The sequence below is a fragment of the Mirounga leonina genome, unplaced genomic scaffold (assembly GCF_011800145.1).
Source record: "Mirounga leonina isolate KUSES-001 unplaced genomic scaffold, KU_Mleo_1.0 Mir_168, whole genome shotgun sequence".
Taxonomy (NCBI): domain Eukaryota; kingdom Metazoa; phylum Chordata; class Mammalia; order Carnivora; family Phocidae; genus Mirounga; species Mirounga leonina.
The window spans coordinates 53,797,232-53,812,903 of record NW_023270426.1 but is presented as its reverse complement, the minus strand read 5'-3'; the positions used below and the strand labels follow the sequence as shown (position 1 = coordinate 53,812,903).

Below are 15,672 nucleotides of genomic sequence, written 5' to 3'. Positions count from 1 at the left end.
TGAGAGTGGGACACAATGATCTGTTTTAGTAAACACTCTGGCAGATTTTGATATACACTGAAGGATGAGAAGCAGTGCTACGAGGTCATGCCATTCCAAGTGTGTTTACTTTCCTTCCAGCAACCTCAGCACCGCCTGGGAGCTTGCTGGACATGCAGAATCTCAGCCCTATCCCAGACCTCCTGAAGCCGAATCTGCATTTGAACAAAATCCCCAGGTGATAGGTAGTCATATGAAAGTTTGAGAGGCACTACTCTGACATAATGGTTCTCAACCTTGGCTGCAAATTGGAAGAATCTGGAGGAGCTGTAAAAATTACAGATGCCTGGTAAGCTGAGCAGGGAGCTCCTGGGTCTCCCATTTCAACACAGAAAGCTCCACTTTCATCATTTTGGAATAAGCTCCCCTTGTAAGAAAGGCTTTACTACAACTAAATGCTTTGGGCTTCATCTACCCCCTTTTCACCAGAACAGCCTCACAATGGCTGAAATAACTTAATTAGCACAACTCTTGCTTCTGTCTATGCTCCGAGAGCTTCATAGTATCCCTAGCTCCCAAAGCAGCCTCTGGTTCTTTCTGGGTGTCTCGACACTCCCACGAAGCCCACACTGTGCCAAAGCCACTCGATTTACCCTGCCCTTCTCCCCTTAACTGGGGGTCTCATGTTGTCCCTTTTAGCTTAAAGCCACAGCACTGCCTAAGCCTTGGTTTCAGAGTCTCAAAAAAAAAGTTGCTCTGCTTCCGTGGTAGGCATAGATGGGGTAGATCCCTGTCCTCCCCACTTCCTCGTCAAGAACAGAAAGGAGAAGCCTTTCCCTTTAGTTTTCAGTGAAATGAAAATCCCCCATAGCAATGTACACGATTTCCAAGAATTATATCTTCCCAGGGTGTATCAGACACCACCAGATCCTACCCCCCACTTCAGGTCGTGGTAGGAGCAGCTGTATATCGTGAGCCAACGGAGTCCTCTCGGAGCCAAGGCTCAAGAAGCCCCTTACGGAATCGATGGAGGTGCCAGAGCCCAAGTTTCTACACGGGCTGCTCTCAGGCAGATCTGCTTTCTGCCACTGTCACCTGTGGTCTGACGATCCCTCCTCCCCTGCACCCTCTGGGGAGCTAACTTAGGATCTTTCCGTGGTGTTCCAGATACAAAGGGGGCTTTCCCACCACTTGGAGACTTAAGTACACAGTTCCCAACTCCCAGGCAAGGAACTGGCAGATGTAAATACAGAAAGTTTGGCCAAAACTTGTTTGGCACCACATCAGTACATTGTAAATCAACTTACAAGATGGCAGAAGACACGACTTTAAAAGAAATATTTGAGGCAATGTTTTCAAGAAGGTCCTTATTTACCACAGAATTATTACAAACTACTTGTTGCTTGAAAACAAATCTTCCTTCCTACACTCAAACATTTATCTTCATTCCGAACTCACAGGCTATTTCTAGTTTCCAGCAAAGTTTGTTTTGCTCCCCAATGTCTTTAATCGTGAAGAAGATAATATATATTTTCAGTGTGTCAGTATAGATGTACGATGTTCTCACATCATTTCTGGAAAGCTGAAAACTTTGAAGCTTTTCAGGACCAACTACTGAAAACCAAAAGTACCTTCCTTGCTCCATTGTCATAACAATGTAATAAAGTCTGCAATGAATCGAAGAAAGTCAGTAGAATTGTTCCTGGGTTATAGTCCCTGCTCAAAAAATACTTGTTGAATGAATGAAAAAATTGGTGTACAAATGAATCCATTTCTGCTTTTACGTTGGTAGCCTGAACCTAAATAGATTTCTAAGACTTACGAAAACGTGGAGCACATTATTTCCCTAATTATTTTTGCTACATTTTCTTTGAAAGTAAAAGGTCGGATATTTTATTTGATCTCTATTTTCACTTCACAAATTCACGTATTCACATACTTACATAAACATTCGCAGGACACGTGGTTAAAAGTATATCAGTACTTCACTATTGTGCGTGCTGTGATGTGGGCTCTACTTGCAAATTTCCTCCAATATTTTCTTGATCTCTGGGATCAAGTTAAATGGCTGTATGGAGATTTGCCCACATCTTCCTGGAAAGCAAATTCTGGTTCTGTTCTAATGACTAATATTTCCTTAGGTTAAAAAGGCAAGGGGTGCCTGGGTGGCTCAGTCGTTAAGCGTCTGCCTTCGGCTCAGGTCATGATCCCAGGGTCCTGGGATCGAGCCCCGCATCGGGCTCCCTGCTCAGCCAGGAGCCTGCTTCTCCCTCTTCCACTCCCCCTGCTTGTGTTCCCTCTCTCGCTGTGTCTCTCTCTGTCAAATAAATAAATAAAATCTTTAAAAAATAAAAAGGCAACAGTGAAAGTCACAACATACTGATGACAACGTAGGCTTATATAGACATGAATTGCACCTGTATTTTTCTAAACATTCATTCCTGTGATATTCTAGAAATCCCAATAGTCCATATAATCCTCATCTGCTAAACTATTCAGCCACTAACCTTAGGTGGCCGACAAACCGTGGATGGCATATTCCTGGAGCAGAACGGTGAGAGACAGAGAGACAAACAGCTTCACGTTTTTCTTCTTTTGTCCTCAGCTTCTGAAGCTACTGGTTAATAGTACCGCTCAATGAATAAAACATAAGTTCTTGATGGCACCTGTGGAAAGGAGGTAATGAGTGTCTGTCTTAGTTTCAGTGTCGTGTTAACATCATCCCACTGACCTTAATTTCAACAGGCTCCCCCCTCTACCGAAGGAGTAACAACCAAATGTATCAACGAGCTCCAGAGTCCGACTTCGTGGGTGTACATCCCAGCTTACGCACTAAGCGACATGGGGCTGTCGCCGTAACCTCCCTGCGCCTGTTTCTCCATCAGTAAATAGGAGTGACAATAACATCACTGTGAATATTAAGGAAGGTGGTTTAGTCACCCATTTAACAAACGTTTCTCGAGTGCTCACTGCATGCCGGACACTATGCAGACAGAGTGATGATCAAGACAGAAAAGAAAGTCCCTGTGCTCACGGAGCTTACATTCTTGTGAGGAAAAAAACAGATGGAAATACACTTAGAAGAGCGACTGGCAACCCATAAATAGTACCTTCTGCACTTAGTAATTGAGCACTCTTTGGGGCCATGAGGGTTAAGAACAGTGATCTCAAGCAAATATTCTCTTGAACCTTTTCTTTCCTAGTTATGCTTTTCTGTATTTTCCAACACATTTACAACGAGCACTGGTTACTTAGGTAGTAAATTAACAACAACAACAAAAGAGCAATGACATAATTTAACAAATACCTCATGGTGTCTGCTGGAGAGAGCTATGGTTCTGGTAATGATTCCATGAACATTCACTGCCCAGTCTCTTTTCAGCCCAGATGCGTACTTTCCGGCCCATTCATTCTGTTACTTCAGCATCTCTCATCCTTTGGTCTAGTCTCTATCCTGAACCTCCTCCTCTGTGGATGGACACGACTGTTATTTTTGTGTTTTCAAACCTGTATTTAATAATAATAAAAAAAATCACTCCAAATTTTTTTCATCCTTGTACAACCACAAATTCCCAAGCAACTATTTGCCCTATTGCTCGTGAGCTTCAACTATTTCTTGGTTTTTCAGGGGAACTGCCTTCTCTCTCTTCAGCATGAATGCTTTGTAGTATTTCTGTTTTCCCTAACTGTGGATGCTAAATGTTATAATTAATATTTTTCTTCTTTCTATCTTTCATCATCAGAGCCTCACCAAATCCCAACACCTTCTTTTTAATGACATGTTTTGGCTCTACCTAAATTAGTACAACCTCTAAAATCCCAGCAAATGACCTTCCTTCCCTAAATCATTTTCCAAAACCATGATATGGTTGTGCTACTCTCATTCTGCAGGAATTACTTGGCTATTTAATTTTGTTGGGTTACCTTTCTTCCTTGCTCATGACGTTCATTTTTAAATTCCCAAATTACTCTTTTGTCCTACATATCCTTATACAAAATTAAAATATCTGTTAATTTCCATCACACTTTAAAGAGAAAAGACTCAAAGTTAAAAATCAAAAGTATCGGGGCTCCTGGGTGGCTCAGTCGTTAAGGGTCTGCCTTCGGCTCAGGTCACGATCCCAGGGTCCTGGGATCGAGCCCCACATCAGGCTCCCTGCTCAGTGGGGAGCCTGCTTCCCCCTCTCCCTCTGCCTACCGCTCCCCTTGCCTGTGCTCTCTTTCTCTCTGTCAAATAAATAGATAAAATCTTTAAAAAAAATCAAAAGTATTGCCACGTAGTAAGCATCAAAGATATTACTTATAAGAAAGCCTATGTCATACAGATGTTCCTAAATTTAGGTCTAAAAAATTGCACTTCCCTTTAGCGCTAAAACAATATTCCTAAGACCACATGGTACTTGAAAAACACATAACAATTTTAGCAGTCTCCTTTCCCCAAAACATTCCTGGCACACTGGTCCGTTTCATAAATCCACCTTGCATGTCACTCCGACCCCAGCAAGTCTGATACCATGCATAGGATGGCAGAGCACATCACACCATCCCTAGGTGGCCAGCTAGGACTGGGGCTGATTTCTCCTTCTCCCTCCCCAGCAAGGGAATGACCCATCCCTTACTTCTGAAAAGGTCAGTCAAGTCTTAACAAAACTATCCCAAGGACTTAAGGAAACATAAAGATTTCTAACACAGTCAAGCAACACTTAAAACTGTGTACTTTATTGGACTACTTCCAGAGTTTATAGGCTGTTCCACTGATCTCCGCTAGAGGTGTCTCTTACTTTCATCACATCTACCAATATTCTTTCACTCCTTGGAATCAAGACCCCAGAGAAAATAAACAGAATATTTCTTAAAGTAAAAGTCTACTCTAAAAATACAACATTTTGTAGAAGAAAAAAATAACATCAACTTTTTAATGCAAAGCAGCTTAGTTCCTCCTTTTTACCAATTCATTCCGAAGTAGGAGCTTGTCCTTAAACTTGTAGAACTCAAAGACTCACTGGAATAGGTCCTCCAAAAACAAAGGGGAAGAAGTCTCTCTGAAGGATAAAGGCATGCCTCTATCCAGAGAAACAAAATGGGCTGGCAGCTTTAAAATAACCTCCCTTCCCTACTTACTCTTCACACTTGCCCTGTATATGGCCATAATGCTTCAAAAATATTGGGGTTTAGCCTCAGAGAAAGTTGTTACGCACATGTGCAACTTGACTCCTACTCTTTTCTTCACTCCTGATTGTAAGACAAGCATTAAAAACCAAACCTGCTTGATTTCAAGCTAAGGAGCGTCATACTTTATTTTGGAAATTTAAGGCAGAGAACATAACCTCAGGACCAACCAGTTGCCGTGTGGCCATGTTTATGCAGAGCCGAGGCACAAAAATGACTGGCAGTTGCAACAATTGCATGGTTAATGTTTAGGGGTTGGAAGGAAGGAAGTAAAGATATAAGCGCATAAAAGCACACAACAGGAAGAAACCCAAAGGAATTGACGCATAGTCTTCCAGACTATAATGTAGCATGCCCATCCTATGATTGCTATGAACTGGGTTACTTCCATAATTTCTCTAAAGAAATGCATCTAAAACACTCTGCCAGTCAGGAATCCAGTAGGAAACAGATGGCACAATCAAATTGGATAAATTAAAGACAGTTTAATACAGGAACTATTTATAAAGGTGGGCAGCTTAAGGAAATCACAATTTGTAGTGCAGCACTCCTGGGCCAATAGTGGTGAGGTCTTACTACCTCTGTCCTGAATGGTGAAGAAGAGAGAACAGGTGGGAACCAGCAGGCAGAGAGGGCTATGCGGAGATGGGGGCCTTGTAGAAGTTAATGACTTTATTGTAGGGATAGGGCAGCCTATGACAATCCCACAGCGTTGGGAAGAAGCCAAGAGGAAACACACACTGCTGTCAGCCTTCTCTTTCCCTGTGATCACCTACCATTGCTCCGCATGGCTGAATCCAATAGGAACAGTCTGTACAGAGTCTCACAGAGCACGAAGCCGGAGGAGAAGGGTACAGAGTGTATCTGGAGGGGCAAACCTATGTCTCACTAAGTCAGAAAATATTTCTGGCCTTCATTTCTGCCTTGTACACAACTGGTACAAGGGGAGTCTGACTTTTGATCAGTTATTTAACAGGAAGCCACGCTGATTTAATAGAAGGAAAAAAAATAAGACTTAAATTTAGTGATTGACTTACTTAAGATTTTTATCAATTCCTCCATTCTTCTTTGGTGCATAATACCTAGAACAGGGTTTTTTGTTTTGTTTTTCCCAAAGCATTTTGCTATGCATCTGAAATTAGATTTTATTTTATAGGTCATAGTTTCTGAAGAATTTTGAGCTGGAGAATGCCAAGCTCTGATTTGCATATTTGAAAGAATACCCTATGGTATTTAAAAGATTATTTTGAAAGTGATGCATCTAGAGATAGTAATACTATCTGAGATATTGAGGACAGTTGGGAGAAAGAGAAGGTGATGGATGTGAGAAACTTGCAGAGGTAACATTAATAGAATTCCATCCTTAATTGAATATCAGCATTAAATTATGAGTGCAGAGTGACTCTTAGACTCCTAGTTTAAAAAATAAAAAACACGTGTAGCTGGTTAGTGGGAGAGGTGGATACTGATTCAATTTGGGACATATGGAGCTCAATGTGCCTACAAAATCCAACCAACTGGATACATACCCATCACACAAAAGAAAGAGATAGGGAATTTACCATAATGTAGGAAGTAGTGAAGGCCATGGTTATGAGTAGAATCAGGTAAAGATGGAGGGCAGCACAAAGAGATGGCCAGAATGGAGGCTTTGGTAACAACATTTTGAGAAATCAGACCTCTCCCTGTTTTTAGTGCCATTGCAAATCTTTCCCATGACTGTAAGCCCTATCAAGGACAGAGACTTGGCCTGTCTTGTTTTTCCCCAAGATCTAGCAGTGCCTGGCACACAGTTAAGCGCTCGCTACATATTATTGAATGACTGGTGGGTTCAGTTTGCTAATGGGCACAGGAGAAGGTGATCTGATTTAGCAACTGGGGTTATTCAGAGATTAATTTACTCCCAAGATTCTCCCACCTCTGCCTTTTTTAGGGCTCCCCGCTAAATCTGAAGTTCCTTTCCCTGACTCTGTTGCTGGGAAGTTATATCTTCTTTGCTTCTATTTTTCAGTTTTTAAATTTGTCATCAGAATGATTCATTGAATTGCGTAGTTTTTAATTCCTGTATTTCAGACTTTGTTTCAGGTCTATCCTTTAAGAAATAATTTTTTTTTTTCCTGTAGAGAAAGATTATCTCACTTCTTTTTTCCTGTAAAACCAGAGGTCCATTCAAAGTTTGGATAGTAATAATCACCAGACTGATAGGACACACGCTCATAAATATGGATAGATCATGTACCAAAAATCACAAGTACTTTAATGACTGTGTATCTTAAAGCAGTGGTCTCCAAACCAGGGTTGCTTACCCTGAGAGTACCCCAAGACCCCCCAAGGGGTACATGGATACACAAAGGGAAGCAATTTCCAGAACTTCAAGTCTTATCTGGCTTCTTGCCTAGGACTCATCTGTCTAAAAGAAGGTGTCTGTGGTGGAGGTTGGTCATTCTACTTTTGCATCTTCTTTACCAGTTCTCATAAACTTCAGAATGGAACAGAATCATCTGGAATGCTTGTGAAAACCCAGGTTGCTCTCCCATTACCAAAATTTCTAATTCAGTAGTGTAGGGTATGGTCTGAGGATGTGCATTTTTTATAAGTTTCTAGGTGGTGCTGAAGTTGTTTCAGGAACAAACTTTGAGAACCAAAGGCTTCAGACAATCGGCCCTTTCCCACTTTATAAAAAACAACCACCACATCAAACACACTTCTAATCCATCCTGAGTCTTAGGATGCTTTTCCATGGAATGTGAAAACTATGAGCAAACAGGACAAATCAAAATTAATTATTCTGATAACAGTGTACAAATCAAATCATTTTTAAGGCAGGTCTTTGCAAAAATATTAAGAAAGAATTTGTTGAGTTGTCAGCTGAAAGGTAATTGAAAATAACTTTTGGGATGCCTGGGTGGCTCAGTCAGTTAGGTGTCTGCCTTTGGCTCAGGTCATGATCCCAGGGTTCTGGGATCAAGTCCTGCATTGCGCTCCTTGCTCAGCAGAAGCCTGCTTCTCCTTCTACCTGCTGCTCCCCCTGCTTGTACTTTCTCTCTATATCTGACAAATAAATAAATAAAATCTTAAAAAAAACCTTTCAATAGAATGCTATGGGATTTTTGGCACATAATTCAGAAAGAGGTAAAAAATTGAGTAGCACTGCATAATAAAACTATGATTTCCATCATTTCCTTGTATGTGAACAAGTTTTCTGAGTTTAAATCTGTAAAAACAAAATAGGAACAGAATTGAAGTTAAGCCATGACACATTTCCAGTTTTTAAGTAATATTTACTCACAGAAATGTGAATTGGGAAAAATAGCTCTAACCATCTCACTGAGATAGATTTTTTTTTTTAAGATTTTATTTATTTGAGAGAGAGTGAGAGCAAGAGTGAGAGCGGGAGAACATGAGCAGGGGGAAGGGAAAAGGGAGGGGTAGAGGGAGAGGGAGAAGCAGACTCCCTGCTGAGCAGGGAGCCCGAAGAAGCTTGATCCCAGGACCCTGAGCTGAAGGCAGCTGCTTAACTCACTGAGCCACCCAAGTGCCCCCTGAGATATACTTCTAATAAAATTTTACAGTTTGTATAATTATCTTTCAAGGTTTGTAATAGTGTAATATTGTTTTGATCAATTGTATAATCAGTAAATTACAATGACAATTCAATATGGGAGAAGATTTTAAACTTACACCTTTATGTTCACATGAAAAATTAATTTTCAACTTTTAAATATAAATTTTGATGTATATGTGTTTGATAGCTAATTCAGTAGAAGACTTTCAGGCATATAAATGTATAATATTTGTTTAAAATTCCATGGGGAAAACTGAAAAAAAAAAAGTCTAAAAATAAGAAAGGAAAAATATAAAATGTCTGACGAGTCTTTTTCTTCAAGCATTTTTATTTATTTTTTTAAATATTTATTTATTTGACACAGAGAGAGCACAAGCAGGGGGAGCGTCAGGCAGAGGGAGAAGCAGACTCCCCGCTGAGCAGGGAGCCGGATGCGGGACTTGATCCCAGGACCCTGGGATCATGACCTGAGCTGAAGGAAGACGCTTAAGCGACTGAGCCACCCAGGCGCCCTCTTCAAGCATTTTTAAAATGGATAATAGTAGGTATGAAACCACTATGGTATTTAGATTCCACTGAATATATTTAAAAGAGTAATGTTACTTGTTTATTTTAGAAGAGCAATATTTAAAATATGCCAAATATATCATCCTTCACAACTGTTTGACTTTATGATAGAAAATGTTTTTGTTGACAACTTTAAATGTGATGACCATATAAGTTTTAAAATTTTGTTTTAGAATAAACACTACCAAAAATCATTTAAGACTTCCTGCTTTAAGGCAGTAAATTTTTAATCTTCAGTAGGGATCATTTGATAGGCTCAGACAGAACTCTGAATTAAATTTTAATTAAAACCCAAGCTTTGCTTATTCTGTAAACACCTCAACAAAAACCATTTCTGTTCTTGTTTGGCATTCACTCTTTCTTGTCCAGCTGGGATCCAAGCATACAGAAATGAGTAATAATGGGAAAAGATTATACAATCTTGAATGACTCACTCAAAGACCTTTATAAACTTTCTATTTAGACTTGTTCCAGAAAAGAATCATTTTCCTGAATTCTAGTTTGTTTAGCAAATGGAAATTGCAGCTAAAAAAAAAAGGATGCCCAAATATCCATACAAAAACATTGCTGTGGGCATTTTTCTTCAAAAAACATTTCACTGCATTTGTAATATTAGGAAACACAAAAAGAAACACATTAAAACACATTTACATCATCGACTCTTTAGCCACTTGATAATAACATCTTTGCCTTTTTCTAATATATATGTTCTCTTGTAGATTATTTTCTTGGGAGACATTCATGCTCAGGTTATGCACAAAATCTACTCTGAACCTTTTTGCGACCTATTACATTTTTTCTGTCCATTTCTAAACTCCCTAACTTCATTTTACATGATATATGACTTTTGGACAATTAGCTCAAGGCTAACCCAGTTCCTATTTCCTGTACTGTATTGAAAATTCACTTAAGATTAGCCAAGGTCTATTTGCTATCACATTAAAATGATACATCCCTCCCTATACAATCTCTTACCTCTTTTTCATTTTAGCTACTCTGGAAGACTACCTCTTCTCAATAGCCCCCAATGATAGGGGCACATTCTTCCTCCTGATAGGCAGCCTAGCCTTTAGAAACTGAAAACCCCCTCTGGCTGACTTTGGGTGTTACAAGCCTCCTTAAACGTCTCACTCTGTCCCAGTATTCTGGGTATTGGAACATCCCAGAGACTCCACTATTTGCACCTAGATCAATAAAAATTTACTTGATGGGTTTATAAACATCTAATAAGAGTGTATATGCACAAGTATTGAAAATTCTTATCCACTCCCTTGGGTAATTTCTGTTTAAAGCTCTGGGTGAAAGATATGACAGACTGGATTGCACATTATAAGGACAAGCTCAGCAAGGAAAAGAATCTCTTCTGCATCTATTCATGCCCGACTTCCCATATATTTTTTGACATTCCAAGAAAGAAACCTCAAAATAATTTTCAACTCACCTTCGTCCTTTCTGATACCTTCGATACAAGCTTAGAACATATCACGGATTTGTTCTTCCAAATTATCCGTAAATATATTGAATGGAATGGGCTGTAAAAAAATCCCCATGGGATGCATCCAATATAAAACCTTTATGTGGGCAGAGACCTGTCTAACTCATTCACTGCTGAATCTCCAGAGCCTAGGACAGTGCCTGTTGTAGTAAGCACTCAATAAATAGTGAATGAATCAAACATGAAGGAATGGATGGAAATCTGGGTGGATAGAAACTTGATGTTTTTGAGATCTTCTGATCACTTTTTAGATAGAATCTTCTAGGCAGTAAATTAACCTCCTAAATGTATAGCAACTGGAACATAATATTTTGTATTTTTCTTGAGGATGTCACGCAGGCCCTGGAGATTACCTCATTGACTAAAAACTAATTATGTGACTTTGGACCGAGGACTTGAGTTTTTTACAGCTGATCTCTCATTAATCAGTAACGACACCTGTCTCACAGGCCTGTCGGGAGATGATACATATAAAGCACTGGGCCTGGTTCACAGGAAACATTTTGTAAATGTGAGGTATCACTTTTACTAGTGCATGTTTCTTGCACATGTGAGATTAATGCCTGACTGTGTAGATGTATAACACTATCGGAATTACTCTCTCAATTTTTGCGGGTACATATATAATCACTTCTCTGCTAGCCACAAAATCATTTCATCCAAGCCAGCAGCTTGCACTTTGTGATGCAACTAGAACGTAAAAATGTCGGTGCACATTAGCATTTCAAGTTGTAAATAACCAGACCAGTCACAGAATAGTAAAAGAAGGACTTTAGGTTTCTTTGGTGAAACAAAAGCAGGTATAAAAAGTTACAAAGGTTTTAGATTTTCTTTCACAAAAAAAAAAAAAAAAAAACCAACAGTCATTCACATTTTACACTATACACGTTATAATATAAATACAGGAACGTATTATGTGCATTGTAATGAAGGAGAAAAATTAAAACCTAAGAGGTCAACACAGTGTTGTTCTGTGCTCTGGAACACTCAGAGGTGGATTATACTTAGTGCAGCAACCAAGGGAACTTGCTCAAAGACTCTGAGGATGATGGGAGCTACTGTTGTTCCTTCCAAGCCAAAGGAGGTTTCGTGAAAACGAATCGTGTTGGGTCTGCTCTTTTTGTATTTTATTTGTTGTCTACTCTTCTCAAGGCTGTTCTAACTAAAATTAGGGAAAGACTCCCAAATGCCTTCTTTCCATTACGGGGTTTTCCTTAAACGTTAAGTGGATAATGATTGGACTTCATCTTCAGCAGTCACTTTATTCAAATAAAGGGGGGGAAACACAGTAGGAAGAGATAGGGAGAAATGTCAACATGTACACTCCACCTAACAGGAAGAAATGCCCACACTCCATCTGTAGCTCCTTGCTTAGAATGGGCAAACGCCATTTGCCAAAAGCTATACATTTTCCACTCTTCTCATAATAAACACTGGATGCATTCTATCCATCACATTATTTAATCAGGGACAAAATACCTAGATTATGTGGTCCCAAACGGTGTGGGGGAAGCATAAAGGCTAACACTGAAAAATAACTAGCATACTAGGTCAATTTGCAGGTTTGGGGGAAAATAACATCCAATAAATTAAATCAGTATGGCTTACTTCATTTATTTATGTATGCTTCACAGCTGCAGCATTCATACATGAACATTCAAAACTTTATAAAAGATTAAAATGGTTATATATACAAAATTTCTTTCTTTGAATGTGTGTGGTTGTTTTAACAATCCCCCACCCTCCAGAACCCTTAGGTCTGTATCCATTTGAAATGTGTTGATCTGTGATCTTGCAAGTTAGTGTTATGAAAGCCATTAAAAAGGAGACCTGGTTGAGTTAATAATTAGCACGTTGACCCCTAAAAAAATGCTCCTGGTCCTAGAAAAGTCCTCCATTCAGGCCTTTCTTGTAAGTGAAGAAAAAGGAACGCAGCAAAGAAGAGTTCCACGGTGCAGTCCTTAGTTCTGTGGGGATCCTGTCAGCCGGGCTTCAGGGTCACACGGAAGCAAACTGCACTTACGGCTGACATGGCGCAGTGACCTACAAGACCTTGTGTTTGTTAGTTGTCTCGGAAAAGCCGTCCTCAGTCTTGCTGACAAAGGGCAAGTGAAACCATTTCCAGCCTAAACAAACTACAAAAAGCAGCCGAACCAATGATTAAAGACCTCTGAGGCTCCATAATCATCATTAAATATGCCCAAACTCTGTGTGACTTTTTATTTTATATACAGGATTAAAATCAACATTAAATCATCTTATTTACATTGCCATTGGTGCTGAAATGGAACTTTTTAAATAGTACAGTAGGCTGGTATACGTTAGAAAATGGTCTGCACTGGAGGCAAATAGAAAACTAAAGAAATTAGATAGGCTGGAAACAGTTACTTTCTGCCCTCATTTTCTTTCATTTTGTTAGCGCTCCTTTTGAATGCCAATACTTTCATCTGAAACGTTTTGGGAGCACAGCAACCCCAAATGACTGGACGGTGGTCCAAAAATCCGAACCAACTGATAGTACTTCTTGAGGTGATAGGAAAGGCACAGGAAGTTAGGACTTTGGCTGCAATGATGAAAACACAGGTTCGCCATGTTAGGGGTCAGCGCCTGGACTCCTGCCACCTCCGGCTCCAACGGTGATCATGTTTTGTTGTGTTTATTGAATTGTCCTTTGCTGATGAGGAATTTTTAAAGTATTTCTTAGAGTAAGTCCTTTGGTATGCAGACGCTACATGGAAGGAAAGAAAGAAAGAAAGAAAACACAACAATATTACTTGCTCCATACCCTAAACTACCAATACCGTAGCCATAAAATGAGCGTGTCTAGTAGTTGTTATAGCACGGTTGTCCATTCTTTCTAAAGGACCACTTACGGTTCAGGCAGGTAATTTTAGGCATAGCCCATCTTCCATTTCCGAGGCAACGGATAGTTGGAAGGTGGCGTTGAATGAAACCATCTTTGCAGTGATATCTAATCAGAGAGTTGATTTCATAACGAGGTTTCATCTTTCCAAAGGTCTTGGCGTTTTCTACAACAGGGGGCTGGCCGCAGGCAACTAAAGAAAAGTAAACTGGGTTATTGCCAAGTAATCTAAATATTTCTATTAGTATGAATCTTTTTTTTTTTCTCTTTCCCTTTTTCTGCTACCCAACCAAGCACCCTCATCAAAGGCAATCATTTAGAATTAAAGAATTGAAATTCTTCAAGAGAAATACTAAATACTGAGGCTCTGGGCCGAGTTTAAATCTCAGATTATATCACCTTCAGCTGTGTTTTATTAAAAACCATTGGGCTAAATGATCATATATTCATCTATCCATCTGGAAGGGTCACTTTTCTGAAAAATTCCAAATTAAAAAGCATCTGTCTCGTGCCAACATGTGGCTTGTCGGTATTGTCTCCATCAGCATCCTAAAGTTTGTATTTATTACCCACCTTCAATTGGAACAATATGGATTTGTGACAATTAACTATCACAGTCACCTCCCTGAAAAAACTTACAATCTATAATAACATCGTAGTTTTAAAATATGGATAAAATATGGACAAAATATGGATTCCTAAGTATAAAGAAAATATCTCTGGTTCCCTTTATGTTTATTTTCTCTGTCTGTCTTCTGCCTGGAAACAGGGGGAAAGTCAGGACATAGCATCCATGCCTCAGTTTTGTAATTAACTTATAAATTTCAACTCTTCAGAAGGGCTAATAAAGGTAAATCTTGGAATATATAACCATCATTTTAAATTTACAATGAATAATTCTGAATATCAACAAACCTAGCAATGTAGAAATAACAAAAAAGAAATAGGAGTAAAAGAAACCTAGCAATTTTGAAATTCAAAAAGCTGGGAAAATTGATTCAACTGAGTGTGTATTAACTTACAGTTGTATTCAACATTAGTGTGTTGTTAAAATGATATATTTCAATAATTAACTTTTATTAAGTGATTGTGTTTTGCTATATGTCTCTAATAAAAACAAAACTTCAAAATAATTTCCCTAAATGGCACCTCCTTTCCATAGTTTACTTTGAGAATTCTGATATCACAAAGCCCATGTCATATGCTCTCATGAAATAATGCAAATCTTTAACGGGAGAATGATTACCAGAAACCTTGGTACCAAGATGTCTGGATGTCAACATCCTAATATCAAAAGTTTACAAATTTTAATGTATTTACATATTCAGAAGGCTGTTTACAACCATATTCTTTTGCAATAACAAATGTGGTTTCACTTAAATATTCTGTTCCTCTAATTTATTTCTGCCTGACAAAATAGCTTGGAACATATTGACCTCATGACAAAGTTATCTTTAAAGAAACACAATCCAAGCATATCTTTTTATTCACATAAGGGATTGTCACTCAGACATAACCTAAAAATACATTATGAAGTCATACTATCTATAACTAAGAAATTAGAAATATTTATTCATGTAAATATTTGATCTTCACAAATTCCTATAAGATAAACTGAAATCTCTATTAAAAAATGTCATTTTCAATTAGTAAACTACACTATGTATATGGATCAACAATAACTCCAATCTGAGATCTCTATAGCCTATACTGGTCTAGATACTAGCAAGTATCAGATAGAAGGAAACCAAAGAGATACAGAAGGTTAAAACTATCAATTAGATAATTCATTTATACTTGATTCTGTGCTATGTCAATAAATTAAAAGTTGTCATTATCAGTGTATAGATTTCTTCCAAAACTATATATGAAGACTTAAAATAAAGCTAAAATAATTCAATGAGTGTAGTATTGGAAAGGGCAGGCAAATAGACCAGAAATAGATCCACACATACATGCTCGATACTTGACAGAAGCAACATGGCAGAAGAGTGGGGGAAAGGTAGTTTTTTCACTTGGACAACTGGGTATTAT

General features: G+C 38.7%; 1 protein-coding gene across 4 annotated transcripts in view; it reads right to left on the bottom strand.

The window, feature by feature from the left end:
• Positions 1-12,369: 12,369 nt before the first annotated feature.
• Positions 12,370-15,672, bottom strand: part of VCAN (versican) — a 146,428-nt gene continuing 143,125 nt past the window's right edge. For all 4 annotated transcript variants that reach the window (XM_035014786.1, XM_035014783.1, XM_035014785.1 and 1 more), the window contains 2 exons: positions 13,649-13,831; positions 12,370-13,503 (listed from right to left, as the gene is read on the bottom strand). In XM_035014786.1, the coding sequence (XP_034870677.1) occupies positions 13,376-13,503; positions 13,649-13,831 (311 nt within the window). In that variant the 3' untranslated portion in view covers positions 12,370-13,375. The remainder of the gene's footprint in view (positions 13,504-13,648; positions 13,832-15,672) is intronic.